The 15,882-nt window shown below is 41.5% G+C and overlaps 1 protein-coding gene across 2 annotated transcripts in view; it reads left to right on the top strand.

Annotated features, from left to right (window-relative positions):
• Positions 1-13: 13 nt before the first annotated feature.
• LOC125455735 (putative E3 ubiquitin-protein ligase UBR7) overlaps positions 14-15,882 on the top strand; it is a 35,049-nt gene continuing 19,180 nt past the window's right edge. Inside the window, exons 1-6 of one of the 2 annotated variants that reach the window (XM_048538116.2) lie at positions 18-196; positions 2,959-3,092; positions 3,903-3,963; positions 5,908-6,003; positions 6,101-6,154; positions 15,592-15,697. In XM_048538116.2, coding sequence (XP_048394073.1) covers positions 44-196; positions 2,959-3,092; positions 3,903-3,963; positions 5,908-6,003; positions 6,101-6,154; positions 15,592-15,697 — 604 coding nt within the window. In that variant the 5' untranslated portion in view covers positions 18-43. Of the gene's footprint in view, positions 197-2,958; positions 3,093-3,902; positions 3,964-5,907; positions 6,004-6,100; positions 6,155-15,591; positions 15,698-15,882 lie in introns of both variants that reach the window. The other variant, XM_059649064.1, reaches the window with a different exon arrangement.

Raw genomic sequence — 15,882 nt, 5'->3', positions numbered from 1 at the left:
AGCTTTAAAAAGCCCCAACCCGGAAGTCTTTGTACACTTCGAGATGGCGGCAAACGAGGGGAATCACAAGCGGCCGCTAGAAGAGGAAGATCCCATCGTGTCTCTGGCCGATGTTCTGGAAGAGGATGAGGAGCTGGAGAATGAAGCCTGCGCCGTTTTAGGCGGCAGCGACTCCGATAGATGTTCCTACTCGGACGTGAGGTTTTATTTTTGATGGTGTGCCGGTGATTTTGGGGGTGGTGGGGTTTGGAATGTGTTCTTTGTCTGTGCTGAACTCCTTGGAATCGTGCAATTCCCTCCCGACCCCTCCCCATCCCAGTCCGACCCCCGGGCTCGGGTCGAGGTCTTGAAAACCGGGGAATCTCGATTCACAGCTGGAAAGGGGCGTGCGTGGTCTAAAGAAATATTTGTAACTGTATGTCCTTGTGTATATGTGCGCGGATATCATCTGATTTCCCTCCTCCTCTTCCCCTCCCCGCCCCAACTCCCAAAAGAAATCATTAAACTCACAAAAAGGCAGGAGCCATCCGCTGGAAAACTAGCATATTTAATGAAAGATACAAGATTTTGCTGCAAATTGGTGGGTCCCTGTAGATTCAGCAACAACAGCCGTGTTAATTACATCTCGATATCAGCCCTCCCGCCCCCCTTCCATCTGGCGCCTTTTTCATGTCATATGTTTCAGCCTTTGTGATTGGCCAGAGCGCAGAGGATTGGTTACAATTTGGAATGTTGATACTTATCCAGGGGCGGGGCCAGGGACTGGTGGAGAATGGGGAAGAGCACTCCTGATCTGTCGTGGTGGCACGGGGTGGGAGTCGGTGGGCATCTGATCTGTGGGAGTCTGGGGCGATCTTGAGAAGTCTGCACCTCCTGGATTCAGGGAGCCTGTTCTGTGCTCGATCTGCTTTGTACGATCCGACACCGCGAATCAAAAGCCCCTGAGCCGCCGCAGGCTGAGAGCTGGGCTGCCACCGTCCCTATAGAACTAGTGGAGGCGCGCGCGCTGTCCATAGATGTTGCAATGACTGAGCTGCTGCTTCATCTACTAACCGAGCAGTGTATCAGCACCTAACGTTAATGTGATGGAGAGTGCCTCCAGAAACGTAGCGAGTCGAAATTTGAGACTAACCACGTAAGGAAATATCATGGCAAAAGCTGAATAGGTTGGGCAAAGAGATAATGGGAACTGCAGATGCTGGAGAATCCAAGATAACAAAGTGTGAAGCTGGATGAACACAACAGGCCAAGCAGCATCTCAGGAGCACAAAAGCTGACATTTCGGGTCTAGACCCTTCATCAGAGAGGGGTCTAGGCCCAAAACGTCAGCTTTTGTGCTCCTGAGATGCTGCTTGGCCTGCTGTGTTCATCCAGCTTCACACTTTGATCTCTTTGCCCAACCTAAGATAATATTTTGAAGTGCCACCTTTGTAAGAATGGAGAAGATGTAGAGATTCAAAGAGAATGTTCCATAGCCTATAACATTGAGGACAATGCTTTCAGCCCCTTATGGTGGACCGATGAAAATCCAGAAGATCAGAGTTAAACATGGAGATACCTTGAAGGGTGTTTGGATTATGGAGAGGAGTGAGGTCAAGGATAGACTTGAAAATAAGGTTGAATTATTTAAAATCAAGTCATTGCTTGAGTTGGGATTCAATGTAGTTCATCAAGCACAGGGCTGGATGTGTGGGGCTGGTGCAAGTTTGGTCAGCACAACGTGTTTGTGTGAGCTCTAGTTTGTGTGTGATATGGGGAACCAGTCAGGATGTGTAGGGTCACACTTGTAAGTGCAAGCTTGATTTCTGTTTGTTGTGTGCGACAATGTTTCTTTCAGCTGAAGGTATGAAAAAAGAAATCTCTTGAGTTTCTGTTGTGCCTGGCATTTTTCCTTTTAAGGCGGTTAACGCTTCCTTTCAAGTTAGGATCTGGCCCTCTGGAGTGCTTCATTATTTGTGGGAAGTCTTGCACAAAACTATTTTTGAAAACCATTAGGCTGTTGAATTCTGTTGTAGACAACCCATTTCATTTTGTACAACGCTTCGTTGGCACTAGATGACTGTTAATCCAGAAATCAAGGTAATGGTCTGGTAACACGAATTCAAATCCCACCAAGGTGGGTGGTGGAATTTGAATTCAGTAACAGCCTGGGACTAAGAGTTTGACTATATAATGGTTGCCAATTGTCAGGAATAATAACCCATCTGGTTCACTGATTTCCTTTGGCTGTCATGTTGACTCGGTGGTTAGCACCGCTGCCTGACTGCACTAGGGTCCTGGGTTAATTCCAGCCTCGGGCGACTGTGTGTGGAGTGTTCTCTCTGTATCTGTGTGGGTTTCCTCCACAGTCCAGAGGTGTACAGGTGGATTAGCGATTGTCCAGTGTCCAGGGGTGTAGGTTAGGTGGATTAGCTGTGGGATATGCAGAGCTACAGGGATAGGGTAGAGGGGTGAGTCTGAGTGGGATGCTCTTTGGAGAGTTGGTGCAGACTTGCTGGGCCAAATCACATGTTCCTACACTGTAGGGATTCTAGATTAGAACTCTGGAAGCTTCTGATTTTGGATTTTCCATTCAAGTATTCAAAGATGTCATTACACACTTTTGGGGCAGGTGGGACTTGAAACCTGGCTTCCTGGTTCAGGAAGTTCTGTTGGCACACCCCAAGAATCCTTAGCTCCTGACTTATTAACTTAATTTGCGCTTAGTCAATTTAGAAACATCTTGTCCAAAGTTAAAACTGTAATCCCTCCTCACTGCCCCTTTATTAATCTAGAATGTATTTCAGTCAGTGGTATAACAGTACCATAAGCTCATTTTCACTCCCTGCCCAATTCGTTTAATTCTGCTGTAACCTCTTGTGGATTTGCTCTATATCAGTTGTTGCATTACTGGTCGGAAGATGTTGCAGCTGCACTTCGCAATCTCTTCCGTTCTAACTGTTGCTGTTTTCCTTACAGGGCTATGTGAAGAGACAGGCATTGTATGCTTGTAATACTTGTACACCAAAGGGAGGACAGCCTGCTGGCATTTGTCTAGCCTGTAGCTACAAGTGTCATGAAGGCCATGAGTTGTTTGAATTGTACACTAAAAGGTACAATGTTGCTCTCCATCACACTTCAAGCTGAAAGTTAAGGCACTAAATAGGACAGTGAAGGGAAATCCAGAACAATTGTATCATGCATCAGGACAGTGACATAAGTGAGCACAGCCTCAGGGTTGTGAGGATATGAAGTACTGGAAGCCTGGTTAAGGTCAGGACACTGGGCCTTTACTCACAACATTGGATAAAGAGTGGCATTTTCAAACTGCAGTCTGAATTTTTAATGAATGTACTTCCATTTTGCTTATTTATGGCACTGCAAGCTGGAAACTCTGTTCCTGGCGCTATTGCCTAATTGGCAGATAAATCCGCAAACAGAATTTGCTCTTACCTGTGACCAAGGACCCGTGAAATAAACAGAAACTTTAATTTCAAACTTTATATGTGCCCCTGTGAAGCTCCTTCTGGTGCTTGTGTGCTGTATTCCACTGAGCCGTCTCTAACGGACGGTGTGCTGGAAGGGTGAAATCAAATAGTGGAACATTTGGGTGTTGAAGGCCGACCTACAACATTAGATGAAATCTGTTGCAGGTACCAATGCAAAAACAATTGCTTAAATAATCCCTGATTTTGTTTTACAGCAGTAGGAATTGATGGTATTTTTAATATTCTGTAAGAATTAGCGAAACACTAGCTATAATTAAGTAATAATCAATACCTGGTTGATAATAGATTGTCAAAGAATGTAATGCTTAAAAGAAAAGATTTTAAACAGAGTTGTTGTTAAGTTTTTTTTAAAAAAAAAATCCTAGTGTTGCAGGATAATTTCCCATCACCAAAATGTGCCAACTTGTATTCCAGAAATTTTCGTTGCGATTGTGGGAACAGCAAATTTAACAATCTGCAGTGCAAGTTTTTCTCGGTAAGTTTTTCTTGCTGTGGTCATTAACCAGTTTAAATTGGAGTCCATTTTCCATCAGCATTTAACGGCAATACTATAGATGCTGTCTTTACAGAATCACAGAAACCCTACAGAGTAGAAACAGGCCATTCAGCCCAAAGTGTCCATACCACCCCTCTGAAGAACATTTCACTCAGACCCGTTATCCTATCCCTGCATTTCCCATGTCTAACCCACCTAACCTAAACATCCCTGGACACTATGGGGAGTTTTAGCATGGCCAATCCACCCAACCCGCACATTTTTGGACTGTGGGAGGAATCCATCTTGAAGCTTATCTGTAGGCAGTAAGAAACATGAGTGAATCTAGTGTTTTAATGTATATGTTGAGATCTTGTGGTTAGCTTTTAATGTGAGCTGCATGCTGCACCCACCAATGCGCCAAGCTGTACTTGTGTACTTTTTCCATGCTAGTTGTGAGTACTAGTTTTTGGGTGCGTCTGCCCACTCCCGTAACAATTGCTTTTGGGCCAAGCAGAATGCTGGAGATATGAACCAAAAAACAGAAAATGTTCAAAACACTTAGCAGGCCAAGCATCATCTGTGGAAAGTGAAGCAAAGTTAATGCTTCAGGTCTGTGTATACTTTCAACAAAACCAGTTTCTCATGTTATTATTGACTATATCAGCAAAAGAGGATCCAGTTCTGAAAATCCTATGATCTCTGCACCTTCGTAAAGGATCCAGTTCCTGAAAGTTAACATTACAATTGCATGCATTAAATCACCAGTTTAAAATAAGAACAATTGATCGATCAGCATTAGGTAGAGGCCAAATTCCAAATGTAAGGGTTGAAGATTTATCTAGCATAAATAAAGATCATTTTGGAAAATAGTTTAACTTCTTATAATTAGCATTGATAACAGAATGATCCTACAGTTGCACACGGTAATGATCGTAGAATCAAATCTAAATGGAAGTATAAAGAGACCACCATAATTCAATAATGCTAGGGGTTGTGGGGGACGGTGGTGGAGTGTCTGTGTGGTTGTGATAGAGGAGGAGCCTACTGGCCATGCTCAAGCTTAAAATAACCTTCTGCTATAAAGACAAACATACAAAATTGAAAGGCTGGAAAGACTTTGATGTACATCAAGATTGTCTTGAGTCTTTACAGTGGCTGGAGTATCAGGACTAGATGCAGCTCATCCACTTCCTCCTTCCACTGCCTTGTGTTCTCTTAAGAGAAGCACATCCAAGAAGGAGAACCTTGAGTTGTGGGGGATGACAGGAGGTGAAAAGGAAAATTCCCCTACAGTTCCTTGGATGGGGACAGCAGCTCTGCTGCTATTCTGTTGCATAGTGAAAGAATTGAGTAAGATGTTCCTTTCTGTTTTGGAGGTGCTAGACCTGTGAGTCCAAGAACTCACTGCTGATCAATGTGTTTTGTGAGAGGGCAGTAATGGAAAAAGTAAAGAAACAAGGTGGGAGTGATGGACAGCTAGAAGAATGACAAGTTAGGAGAAGCTGAAAGATAATGTGAGCCCAGGGAGCAGGTCTGACACAGAGGCATCATTCAATGTTGTGGCTTTTGGCATGTTAATTTCATTTTTGGGCTTTTTCTTTCCTCAATCTAAAATATTGCATTTGTAAATACATTGTATACCAGGGTATACAATATGCTACTGTAGACGGTGAATGGATGATTCATCAATCCTTTTTTTTTTAACCCCCTTGTACTTTTTTCCAATTGCAATTTCTTGAATCTATTTCATTGCTGGACTGTTTCATATTCTTGGCTTTATTTATTATCACAGTGAGCCTGATAACCATCAGAAAATGTCATGTGAGATACAAAAAGTGTTTGGCTTTTGACTTTTATCTTAATGGAGTGGTAGTTGAGTTTAGCGCCGGTCATTATGTCAGCAGCTGATTTTCTCTTTATTTTTGTTGTTGTTGTTAACAGGAAAAAGACAAAGCAAATTATGGCAATAAATATAATGATAATTTCTTTGGACTGTACTGTACCTGTAAGAGGCCTTACCCAGATCCTGAGGATGAGGTAAGATATTCAGATTCTGGTCTTGGTAGTGCTGCATAGTTTTGATAATAAAGCCAGCTGAGTGTCTTACGGTGCCTGTGTATCCTTATTCCTTTAGACACCTGATGAAATGATTCAATGTGTTGTGTGTGAAGACTGGTTTCATGGAAGGGTAAGGCAACTTCATATCATGGATTTCCACTGTATATATTTATAACTAAAATGATTCATTCTACCTCCAAATTAGTCTTGGACATATGAATGTTTGTGGCTCCCAAATGAGATGAGTCTTCCCTATTACTGGTTTAAAAATTTGAGAAAGTAGGTTTATTTTTAAATTAACATGGTCTCGCAATAATGGGCTTTTGCTTTTTGGACCTCTAATATTAATGCTATAATGGATTTTTTTTTATTTTTAAAATGCCTAATTACCTATTGTTTTGGATCTACTGAGGTTAGTAGAACATAGCTGATCATTTTTCAGTCCAAAAGCAATTCCACTGACATTTTTTCCCTGTCACCTTTTATCACTCGCTTATAATATTTTGTCACATTTCCTTTTTAAAAAGATGCAGTAGAGTCTGTACTTTAACCATGGCTTGTGGCAAACATTTCATATTCCACCGGTGGTTCACTGCAGGGGGTGGGGGGGCTGAGGATACTAAAAGTAGGTGGGAGGGCACGTTATGTGGACACAAGAAATCTGCAAGGGTATATTGACAGGCAAAACTAGGCAGATGGAGTTTAATATAGGAGAGTGCGTGTTTGTGTGTGAAGAATTGAAAAGCAGGATGTTAAACAGTGAACAACTCCAATGAAGTACAGTGCAGATGGATCTGGATGTTCTTAGGCATGAAACACAAAAGGTTAGCATGCAGATGCAGCAAGTAGTTAGAAGGCAAGTGGATTTTTTTTTTGCCCTTCTGGTTTGGGAAGTTGGAGTTTAAAAGTAATTCAAGTTTTGTTCCAACTGTGCAGTACCCTGGTGAGGCTGCATCTGGAATAATGTGTATAGTTTTGATTTTCTGTATTTCAGAAAGGATATACTGGCATAGGAATCAGTCCATAGAGATTCCTTAAGCTGGTTCCCGGGCTGAGGGGATTGACTCCAGGATGGCTAAACACAGCTCTTTATGCCTTTAGAGCTCAGAAGAATGAGGTGTGATCTCATTGAAACATAACAAGATTTCTCGGGGTAAGATGTTGCAAAGACATTTGTGTTAGTGGGGAAGCTTTGAACAAAAGACGTAGGTACAGAACATGGGGCCACTCATTTAAAACTGAGATGTGAAGGAATTTCTTGAGGTTAGTGGCAGTCTTGAATTTTCTATCCCACAGCATTGCGGAGGCTAGATCAAAAGTATTTAAAGAGGCAGGTGATAGATTGGGAGTTGAGGGCCATGTGGAAACAGGACTTAAGGCTTGAGGCAGTTCATTCATGATTAAATGGAGCATGAGCTTTATGGGATGAATGGCCAACTGCTCCAATTTCTTCTGTTCCTTCTACTGAAATGTTTACACTGTCACTTAGTGCTCGCTTAGTCTAACCGCTCCATATCTTTCTTTTCTATTTACCTTTACATCTCTATACTGGACTGTTACTCCACTCTTTTCTTTCCCTTGATGTTTTAAAATTATTATTTATACCAATTTCTTCATACTCACCACCACCACCAGCCCTTTCTGTTTTTAAAGACCTTCTAACTGCCCTTTTTAACCTTTACCCTCTGGGATATTACAGTTCAGATGGACGTTATCCTAGTGGCACACTTCTTGTGTAAACCACTGTCCTGTAGCGTTCCCTTACTTCATGTACTTAACACTGTGTGCCAGTTTGCGTACAATTCGAGTAATGATATACATGTAGATCGATTAAAGTTCCGTCTTTTTTATTAAATTCAGTTCATGGCTGCCTGGTGCTTTCCTCCTGGACCTTTTTTGGTCTTTTCACATGGTGTTGGTCCCAATATGGACTGCAACTGTATTTCCTCTTCAAGTTAATTTTTTTTTCCTTCTCCCTTTCACATAGACCATGGCACTTGAGTAAGAAGCTATCTGAATTGTCTGGCTTAATCCTTCTCATCCACAGAGTACTGGTGGGTGGGATCACTTAATGCGATCCTTGTTCTCCAGCTCACCTTGGGTTCCTCTTGTTTTGTACCTGATCAGTCACACTATCCTTGTCTCGTGGAGAAGTACAGAATGAGACATGTTCAAACCCTGGAGCAAACTATCCAGAAGCTGCTCTGCTGCCTTTCAATGACAATATAGCACAATCCTAGTTCAGTGGCTATAAATAAGAGAGATTCAAGACCAATCTGTAGGTGCATTCCTTCAGGACAGTGCCACCGACTGCAGACTTGAAGGTTCTGCAGTTAGACACTCTGCCATGTCTTAGTCTGGATTATTTATATGTATTTCTTAGTTTCAGATTTCGGTTTTCCTTTTCTTACCCTTGCTGGCCTGGAGATCTAAAACACTGGACAATAATGTACTGCTGAAAACTTAAATGAGCCACCAAAAGAACTGGAGGCAAAAAGCAGCATTCTCACTCTCTCAAAATCCTGTCTTTTTCATTGTAGGTTTACAAATTTACTGCATTTGCCACCACTGTCTGTGCACCAGCACTGTGCGTGCTTGAGTTATTTAGCTGCACTCTTTCAGACATGTCCAGATCAGACAGCACTTGGATTCTGACCTCCTTCCCCAGAGGGAGGGACACCCCCACTGTACCACAAGACCCAAAACCAGTCACAAATACTCTGTTTTGTGATTATTTTCTAATCAATCTGTTCAGATATGTTGTTATTAGGGCGAATCTGAAACGAGGAATTAAGAGGGGACATGAGATATTGTTAGCAAACATGGTTAAGGAAAATCCCAAAGCCTTTTGTTCATATATAAAGAGCAAGAGGGTAACTAGAGAAAGGATCAGCCCACGTAAGGACAAAGAAGGAAAGTTATGCGCTGAGTCAGAGAAAATGGGTAACATTCTTAACAAGTACTTTGCATCAGTATTCATCAAGGAGAGGGATATGACAGATGTTGAGGTTAGGGATAGATGTTTGCTTACTCTAGGTCAAGTCGGCATAAGGGGGGAGTAAGTGTTGGGTATCGTAAGAGGCATTAAGGTGGACAAGTCCCCCAGGTCCGGATGGGATCTATCCCCGTTATTGAGGGAAGCGAGAGAGGAAATAGCTGGGGCCTTAACAGATACCTTTGCAGCATCCTTAAACACGGGTGAGGTCCCGGAGGACTGAAGACTTGCTAATATTGTCCCCTTGTTTAAGAAGGGTAGCAGGGATAATCCAGGTAATTATTGACTGGTGAGCCTGATGTCAGTGGTGGGGAAGCTGCTGGAGAAGATACTGAGAGATAGGATCTATTCCCATTTGGAAGAAAATGGGCATATCAGTGATAAGCAACATGGTTTTGTGCAGGGAAGGTGATATCTTACCAACTTAATAGAATTCTTTGAGGACGTGATAAAGTTGATTGAGGGAAAGGCAGTAGATGTCAAATACATGGACTTCAGTAAGGTGTTTGATCAGGTTCCCCATGGCAGGCTGATGGAGAAAGTGAAGTCGCACGGTGTCCAGGGTGTGCTAGCTAGATGGATAAAAAGCTGGCTAGGCAGCAGGAGACAGAGTGGTGGTGGAAGGGGGTTTCTCAAATTGGAGATCTGTGACCAGTGGTGTTCCACAGGGATCTGTGCTGGGACCACTGTTGTTTGTGATATATGTAAATGATTTGGAGGAAGGTGTAGGTGGCCTGATCAGCAAGTTTACAGATGACACGAAGAATGGTGCAGTAGCAGATAGTGAAGGAGAATGTCAGAGATTACACCAGAATGTAGATAGATAGACTGGACAGTTGGGCAGATAAATGGCAGATGGATTTCAATCCGGGCAAATGCAAGGTGATGCATTTTGGAAGATCTAATTCAAGGGTGAACTATACAGTAAATGGAAAAGTCCTAGGGAAAATTGATGAACAGAGAGATCTGGGTGTTAAGGTCCATTATTCCCTGAAGGTGGCACACAGGTCAATAGGGTGGTCAAAAAGGCATATGGGCATGCTTTCCTTCATTGGGCAGGGTATTGGGTACAAGAGTTGGCAGGTCATGTTGCAGTTGTATAGGACTTTGGTTCGGCCACATTTGGAGTACTGTGTGCAGTTCTGGTTGCCACATTACCAAAAGGATGTGGATGCTTTGAAGAGGGTGCAGAGGAGGTTCACCAGGATGTTGCCTGGTATGGCGGGTGCTAACTATGAAGAGAGGTTGAGTAGATAGGATTATTTTCATTAGAAAGATGGAGATTGAGGGGGGACCTGATTGAGGTCTACAAAATCATGAGGGGTATAGACAGGGTGGATAGCAAAAAGCTTTTTCCCAGAGTGGGGGACTCAATTACTAGGGGTCTTGAGTTCAAAGTGAGAGGAGGAAAGTTTAAGGGAGATATGCGTGGAAAGTTCTTTACACAGACGGTGGTGGGTGCCTGGAATGCATTGCCAGCAGAGGTGGTAGACGCAGACACGTTAGTGTCTTTTAAGATGTATCTGGACAGGTACATGGATGGGCAGGGAGCAAAGAGATAGAGACCCTTAGAAAATAGATGATAGGCTTAGACAGAGGATCTCGATTGGGGCAAGCTTGGAGGGCCGAAGGGCCTGTTCCTGTGCTGTAATTTTCTTTGTTCTTTGTTTTGGTGCAGGTAGGACTTAAAACCGGGCCTCTGGCTCAGGTAGAGAGACTATGACTTTGCTGCAAGACCTGAGGCAAGTTGCAAATGGTCTGTTCCCTGCTGACAGTAATTGGCTTCTATTTAGAGGATTCTTAAAGCTAATCAGCAACAACAGGCAGTTTCTATTCCCCTCTTAGTTCATTTTTAATTTTTCAAATTCTACATTAAAGTTAAAATGTTCACCCACTGCTTGTCAAAGTTCCTATTTTCACCAAGTTCCCAATTTTCACATTCTGTTTATAATGCACTGCACTTCCATCCACAGTTTGCAGCTGATAAAATGCTTTTTGAAGTTTAATAATTTGTAAGAAGTGCAACAACTAATTTGCACATAAGCACCCATTAACACGATGTGATAATGACAACATAACCTGTTTTCTGTTTCTTTTTTATTTGTTAATTTTGATTGTGTGATCAACGTGTGCTCAGGTTTAACTCAAGAAATTTAAATTCAAATTGAGGATACTGGTTTAATTCAAAATAAAAACTGAAAGAACTCCACCTGCTGTAAATCAGGAACAGAGACAGAAGTTGCTGGAAAAGCTCATCAGGTCTGGCAGCACCTGTGAAGAAAAATAAAATCAGTTTAACGTTTTGGGTCCAGTGACCATTCGTCAGAACTGTCAGAAATCAGATAACTGATTTTTTTTTTCTTAGACGCCACCAAACCTGCTGAGCTTTTCCAGCAACTTCTGTCTTTGTTCCTGATTTTAAAGTTTAATTCTCTGTCCTCCGAGTGGGGCTGTGAGATATTCTGAAAGGTACAGGTCCTTGGCTTCATGTCTTAACTAAAAGATGCTTCTTCAGTACTGCATCAGAGTGGTATTTTAGGTTTTTGGTTTTTGTCTCTCAAGTGGAACTTGAACCCCTGACTTTCCAACTCAGTGATATCATTGGCCTTTTTGCAGACGGTACATGTTGGACATGCAATCTAACAATACAGTGGCAGTTGAAGAGGAAACATTTGGGTATCATTGGCAGAGGTGCAGAAGCTAACTTCAAGATAATGTCAGGAAGGGGCAGTAAATGAGGGACAGGCTCTTTTGTGACTTAAGATGTAATGAAGTGGTGGGAAGGAATGTTATTGCTAAAAGTAGCTTGGCTGTGTTGGAGTATGTAAGGATGGAATTCAAGAAGGAGAACAGAGAATGGTGGTCCAATTACTCAAAAGGCTGAGAAGAAACTTTTTCTGCTGAAGGGCCTAGACTCGAAACGTCAGCTTTTGTGCTCCTGAGATGCTGCTTGGCCTGCTGTGTTCATCCAGCTCCACACTTTTGTTATCTCGGATTCTCCAGCGTCAGTAGTTCCCATTATCTCTGAAGAAAATGCCTGTTCTTTGGCAATGTTGACATATTGCAGTTAAGCTGCTAATGTGGTATAGTCACGATAAATGTCACAGAGCCAGGTTGTTGACTTGCTTGCCGAGCTGGTTTGTTTTCATTCAGACGCTTTGTCACCATGCTAGGTATCATCATCAGTGAGGCCTCTGATGGAGCGATGTTGTTCTACTCCGCTCAGAATTTATACTGTCCGGTCTGTTATGGTGAGTGCTGTGTTTTCTGGTTTTGTTCCGTATGGCTTTGTATACATACAGAACAAAAACTGGAAATGACGGCACTCACCATAACAGACCAGACAGTATAAATTCTGAGCGGAGTAGAACAACATCGCTCCATCAGAGGCCTCACTGATGATGATACCTAGCATGGTGACAAAGTGGCTGAATGAAAACAAGCCAGCTCAGCAAGCAAGTCAACAACTTTGCTCACAACCCAAGCTACAGATCTTTGCTAAAACTTTAAATGTCATAGAGCTGTTTGTTCCTCACTCATCAATATTATCAGTAGGGTGGGATGAGAGTCATGTACAGCATTAACAGCAGTACAAAGCGATCTGTCTGTTTCTGTGCTGTAAATTCTGTGTAACTGTTTTATGTAAGGTGACACTCTCTCTTTACAGACATTTTATTGTGCCAAACTGCACACTTGTGCCTGGATTAATTGCATTAAAGTCTGTTGAATTAATTGAGTTGCTTAAATCTGTGGGCTCAATCTGTCCTTTTGGAGTATGACTTGTTTAATTTCTTCTGTAAGAGTTAACCTAAAAATTTATCTTTTTAGAAAGGTTAATGCTTTAAAACCACTTGATTAGCAAAGTGATTTGTGACTGGCTCAATAATAGCCATTTGGCTGTATATGAATGTGAATAGATGTGTTTAAAAGTTTGGTGGAGAATTATTCTTCATTTTAAAAATCATTAAATCTTTAGTAAAACTCGAGTAGTTTTGCTTGAATAAAAATTATGTAAACAAATGGATTAATTTATTCAAACTCCAATACACTAATTTCTTGTCAATGTTAGCCATCAATGCAAAACTGTTTGCAAATGCAAAATTGTAACTAGTGGTCAGAATAATGGGGGCACCTTAGATGGATAATGACGAATTGGCAGGCATTATGATAATTATGTTGCATCAGTTTCATACTAAAGAGGTCACAATGCTGGAACGTTGGATTAAGGACCACAATTCAGCAAAATTAACATCAACGTAACAACAACCAAAACTGGGGCATGCAAGAGTGCAAATTCCCAAGATCTGATGCTTTCACTACCACTATTTCAAAGGAAGTAGATGAGAGCATTCCTGTTTACAGCAGCTGCAGTTTTCAAAAGTTTCACTGATTGTGGAATTGTTTCTCTACGTTTTAGAAAATGTCTGTGTTATTTTAGTATCTCGGAAATTGCAGACTGAAGCCAGACATTTATAGACTGACTGGCTTAACATCTGTTGAAAGTTACTGAACAGTAATATAAAAATAGATTGGCCGAACACTGAAAATTTGCAGCTAATCAGAGGGGGAAAAGCAACATGAATTTGTAGGTCATACTTGATTAACTTGATTGAAGTTCCGAAGATGTAACTAAACTAGAATACGACGATGTTGTCACTGTCAGTTTATTTAAAATAGACTTTTTGAAGGCATTTCATGAAACCCTTTGCTTTAGCTGCTGGCTAAAGTTGAAGGCAAATTATTGATTTGGTTAGAACATTGGATAAGTGTCAGGGAATTGAGTCCTGGATAATAGATATTTGAACTTGCAAAGAGCACTGAGTAGGTTGTAAATGTGCAAAGCTGTGAGAAATACATTTCAATGTAGGCAAATGTGAGGTCGACCACCTTGCACCCAAAAAGGACAGAATGAGGGTTTTTTAAATGATGGAAAGCCAGAAACACAGGAATTTGTATTAAAGAGACCATGGGTCCAGACACTGAGTTATTAAAATGTCATGAACAGATACAGAACAGTTAGGAAAGGTATTGGAAACCGTCACAAGAATACAAGGATGTGTGCGTGCGTGTGTGTGTGAGAGAGCTGTCTGCAGTTCTAGATATTAGACCTTGGGGTGGAATATATTGATCTTGGAGTGTGTGCAGCATTGACTTACGAGAATATCATGTACAACAAGGTATAAATTCTCAATGAGATTACAGAAACTAGGGTTGCATAATCTGAATTTGGAGGATGAGTCGTGGTTTGATTCAAGTTTTCAGTCAAGTATAGGAAAACAGAAGGAGTTGACAAAGAATTAGCTATTGGTGCTAGCTGGGAGATTCTGACTAGGAAGCATAGTCGTAAAGGAGTTCCCTTTTGTTTAAGGGGTAAAATTAGGAAAGACTACCACACTGCAGATGAGGCTTGGAAGTCTTTTCTGTAAACAGTAATTGACGCATGATTAATTGTTAGTTTTAAATCTGACTTTTTGAGCAATATGTGGGTAAAGGCAGATATACAGAATTAGGTGTAGATGAGTTATGATCTCTCTTTAAAAATTGGAAGAAGCTCTATGGCATGCTCGTGTTTCTATTGTAAATGGTGCTGGTAGCCGAGGGAGAATGGGAGACAGGTAATCTTTTGAAGTTCATCCTTTGTCCTGAAGTGCCACATAAATGAGTCCAAGTAGTTTTGTTTAACTTGTCCAGTCCTCTTTGCTTTTTACAGCTGGCTCATTCTTAATTTTAAACTGTTTTATGCTGATCTGTTCCAATCACCCTATAATCATTTACAGATTGAAGCAGCTTGATAGTTTTAGAGCAGTTTTTCCGAACTGAGATCACTGCACACAAGATGGTTAGAATATTCAGAAGGCCCTAGTGCCCTCTGTCTGAATTTCTTATCTGGGCCAAAAAAATACTGTTACAACTGCCTTCATTCCCATTTGATGGAAGTGTAATGAAGCAGATAATCTGTGCTGCTCATTATTCACTTGGGATCACTGTACACAAGGACAGCACTTTCTGTGCTGTAGTATCTTTCAATGCACAAACCAGTTAACCTATCGTACCTATGACCGCCCCTAGTGGAAAAATATTTTTGGTTATCCTTGGCCAATGCTCTGCATTTTTTTTTCATAACTGTACAATCAATTCTCTTGTTTTGAAATGTCAAAAACTCTCCTCTTGAAGGTAACTACTGAATCTGCTTCCAACAACTTTTAAGCTACGGGCTGTTTAACATTGATTATATTCTGTAAATAGTTAGGTGTATGAATCCTGCAGTGGTTTTAATTTTAAGCTGCTGTTTACTTGTGAATTTAGTTTACCATCAGTACTCTTGACTGGCATTGGCACAGGTTTGGCACTTGCATTAGGATCTCATGTTAAGACGGACAGACTGACTGACTGAAATGGCTTTAGGACATTAGTAACGGATACCAAAGCGCATTCCTATCTGCTTCTCTTGACTGTTTAAGTGTCTGGTGCTTAATTGGTGACAGTGCATAGTTCACCTTCTATTCCTGCCATGATCACAGTTTTAAATGATTAAGTGCTAATCAACTTGTGACTGACGATGTGATTTTTAGCATCTTGGTGCCACTCTGCCAGATAATGAGGATTATCAGGAAATGGTCTGTCGGAGCTGTATGAAGAGATGTTCGTTTCTTTGGGCCTATGCAACCCATGTGACAGGTAGGAAGTAGCTTGATTCAGCTTCAGTTGAGTGTATTATCTGTCTTGAACAATGCTAAGTTTTAGTAAAATCACTAGTTATCAGCAGCTGGTTGAATGTAGCAGTCAACCCCTTCACTGTTCAGCAATGTTAAGCCTGCTTAACCTCTGCATCAGACCCAGCTCTGCTGTGTAATGTTGACTGC

This window comes from Stegostoma tigrinum, chromosome 10 (assembly GCF_030684315.1).
Source record: "Stegostoma tigrinum isolate sSteTig4 chromosome 10, sSteTig4.hap1, whole genome shotgun sequence".
In the NCBI taxonomy this organism is placed as follows: Eukaryota; Metazoa; Chordata; class Chondrichthyes; order Orectolobiformes; family Stegostomatidae; genus Stegostoma; species Stegostoma tigrinum.
The sequence above is the reverse complement of the archived record's forward strand: the minus strand, read 5'-3'. Positions and strand labels throughout refer to the sequence as shown.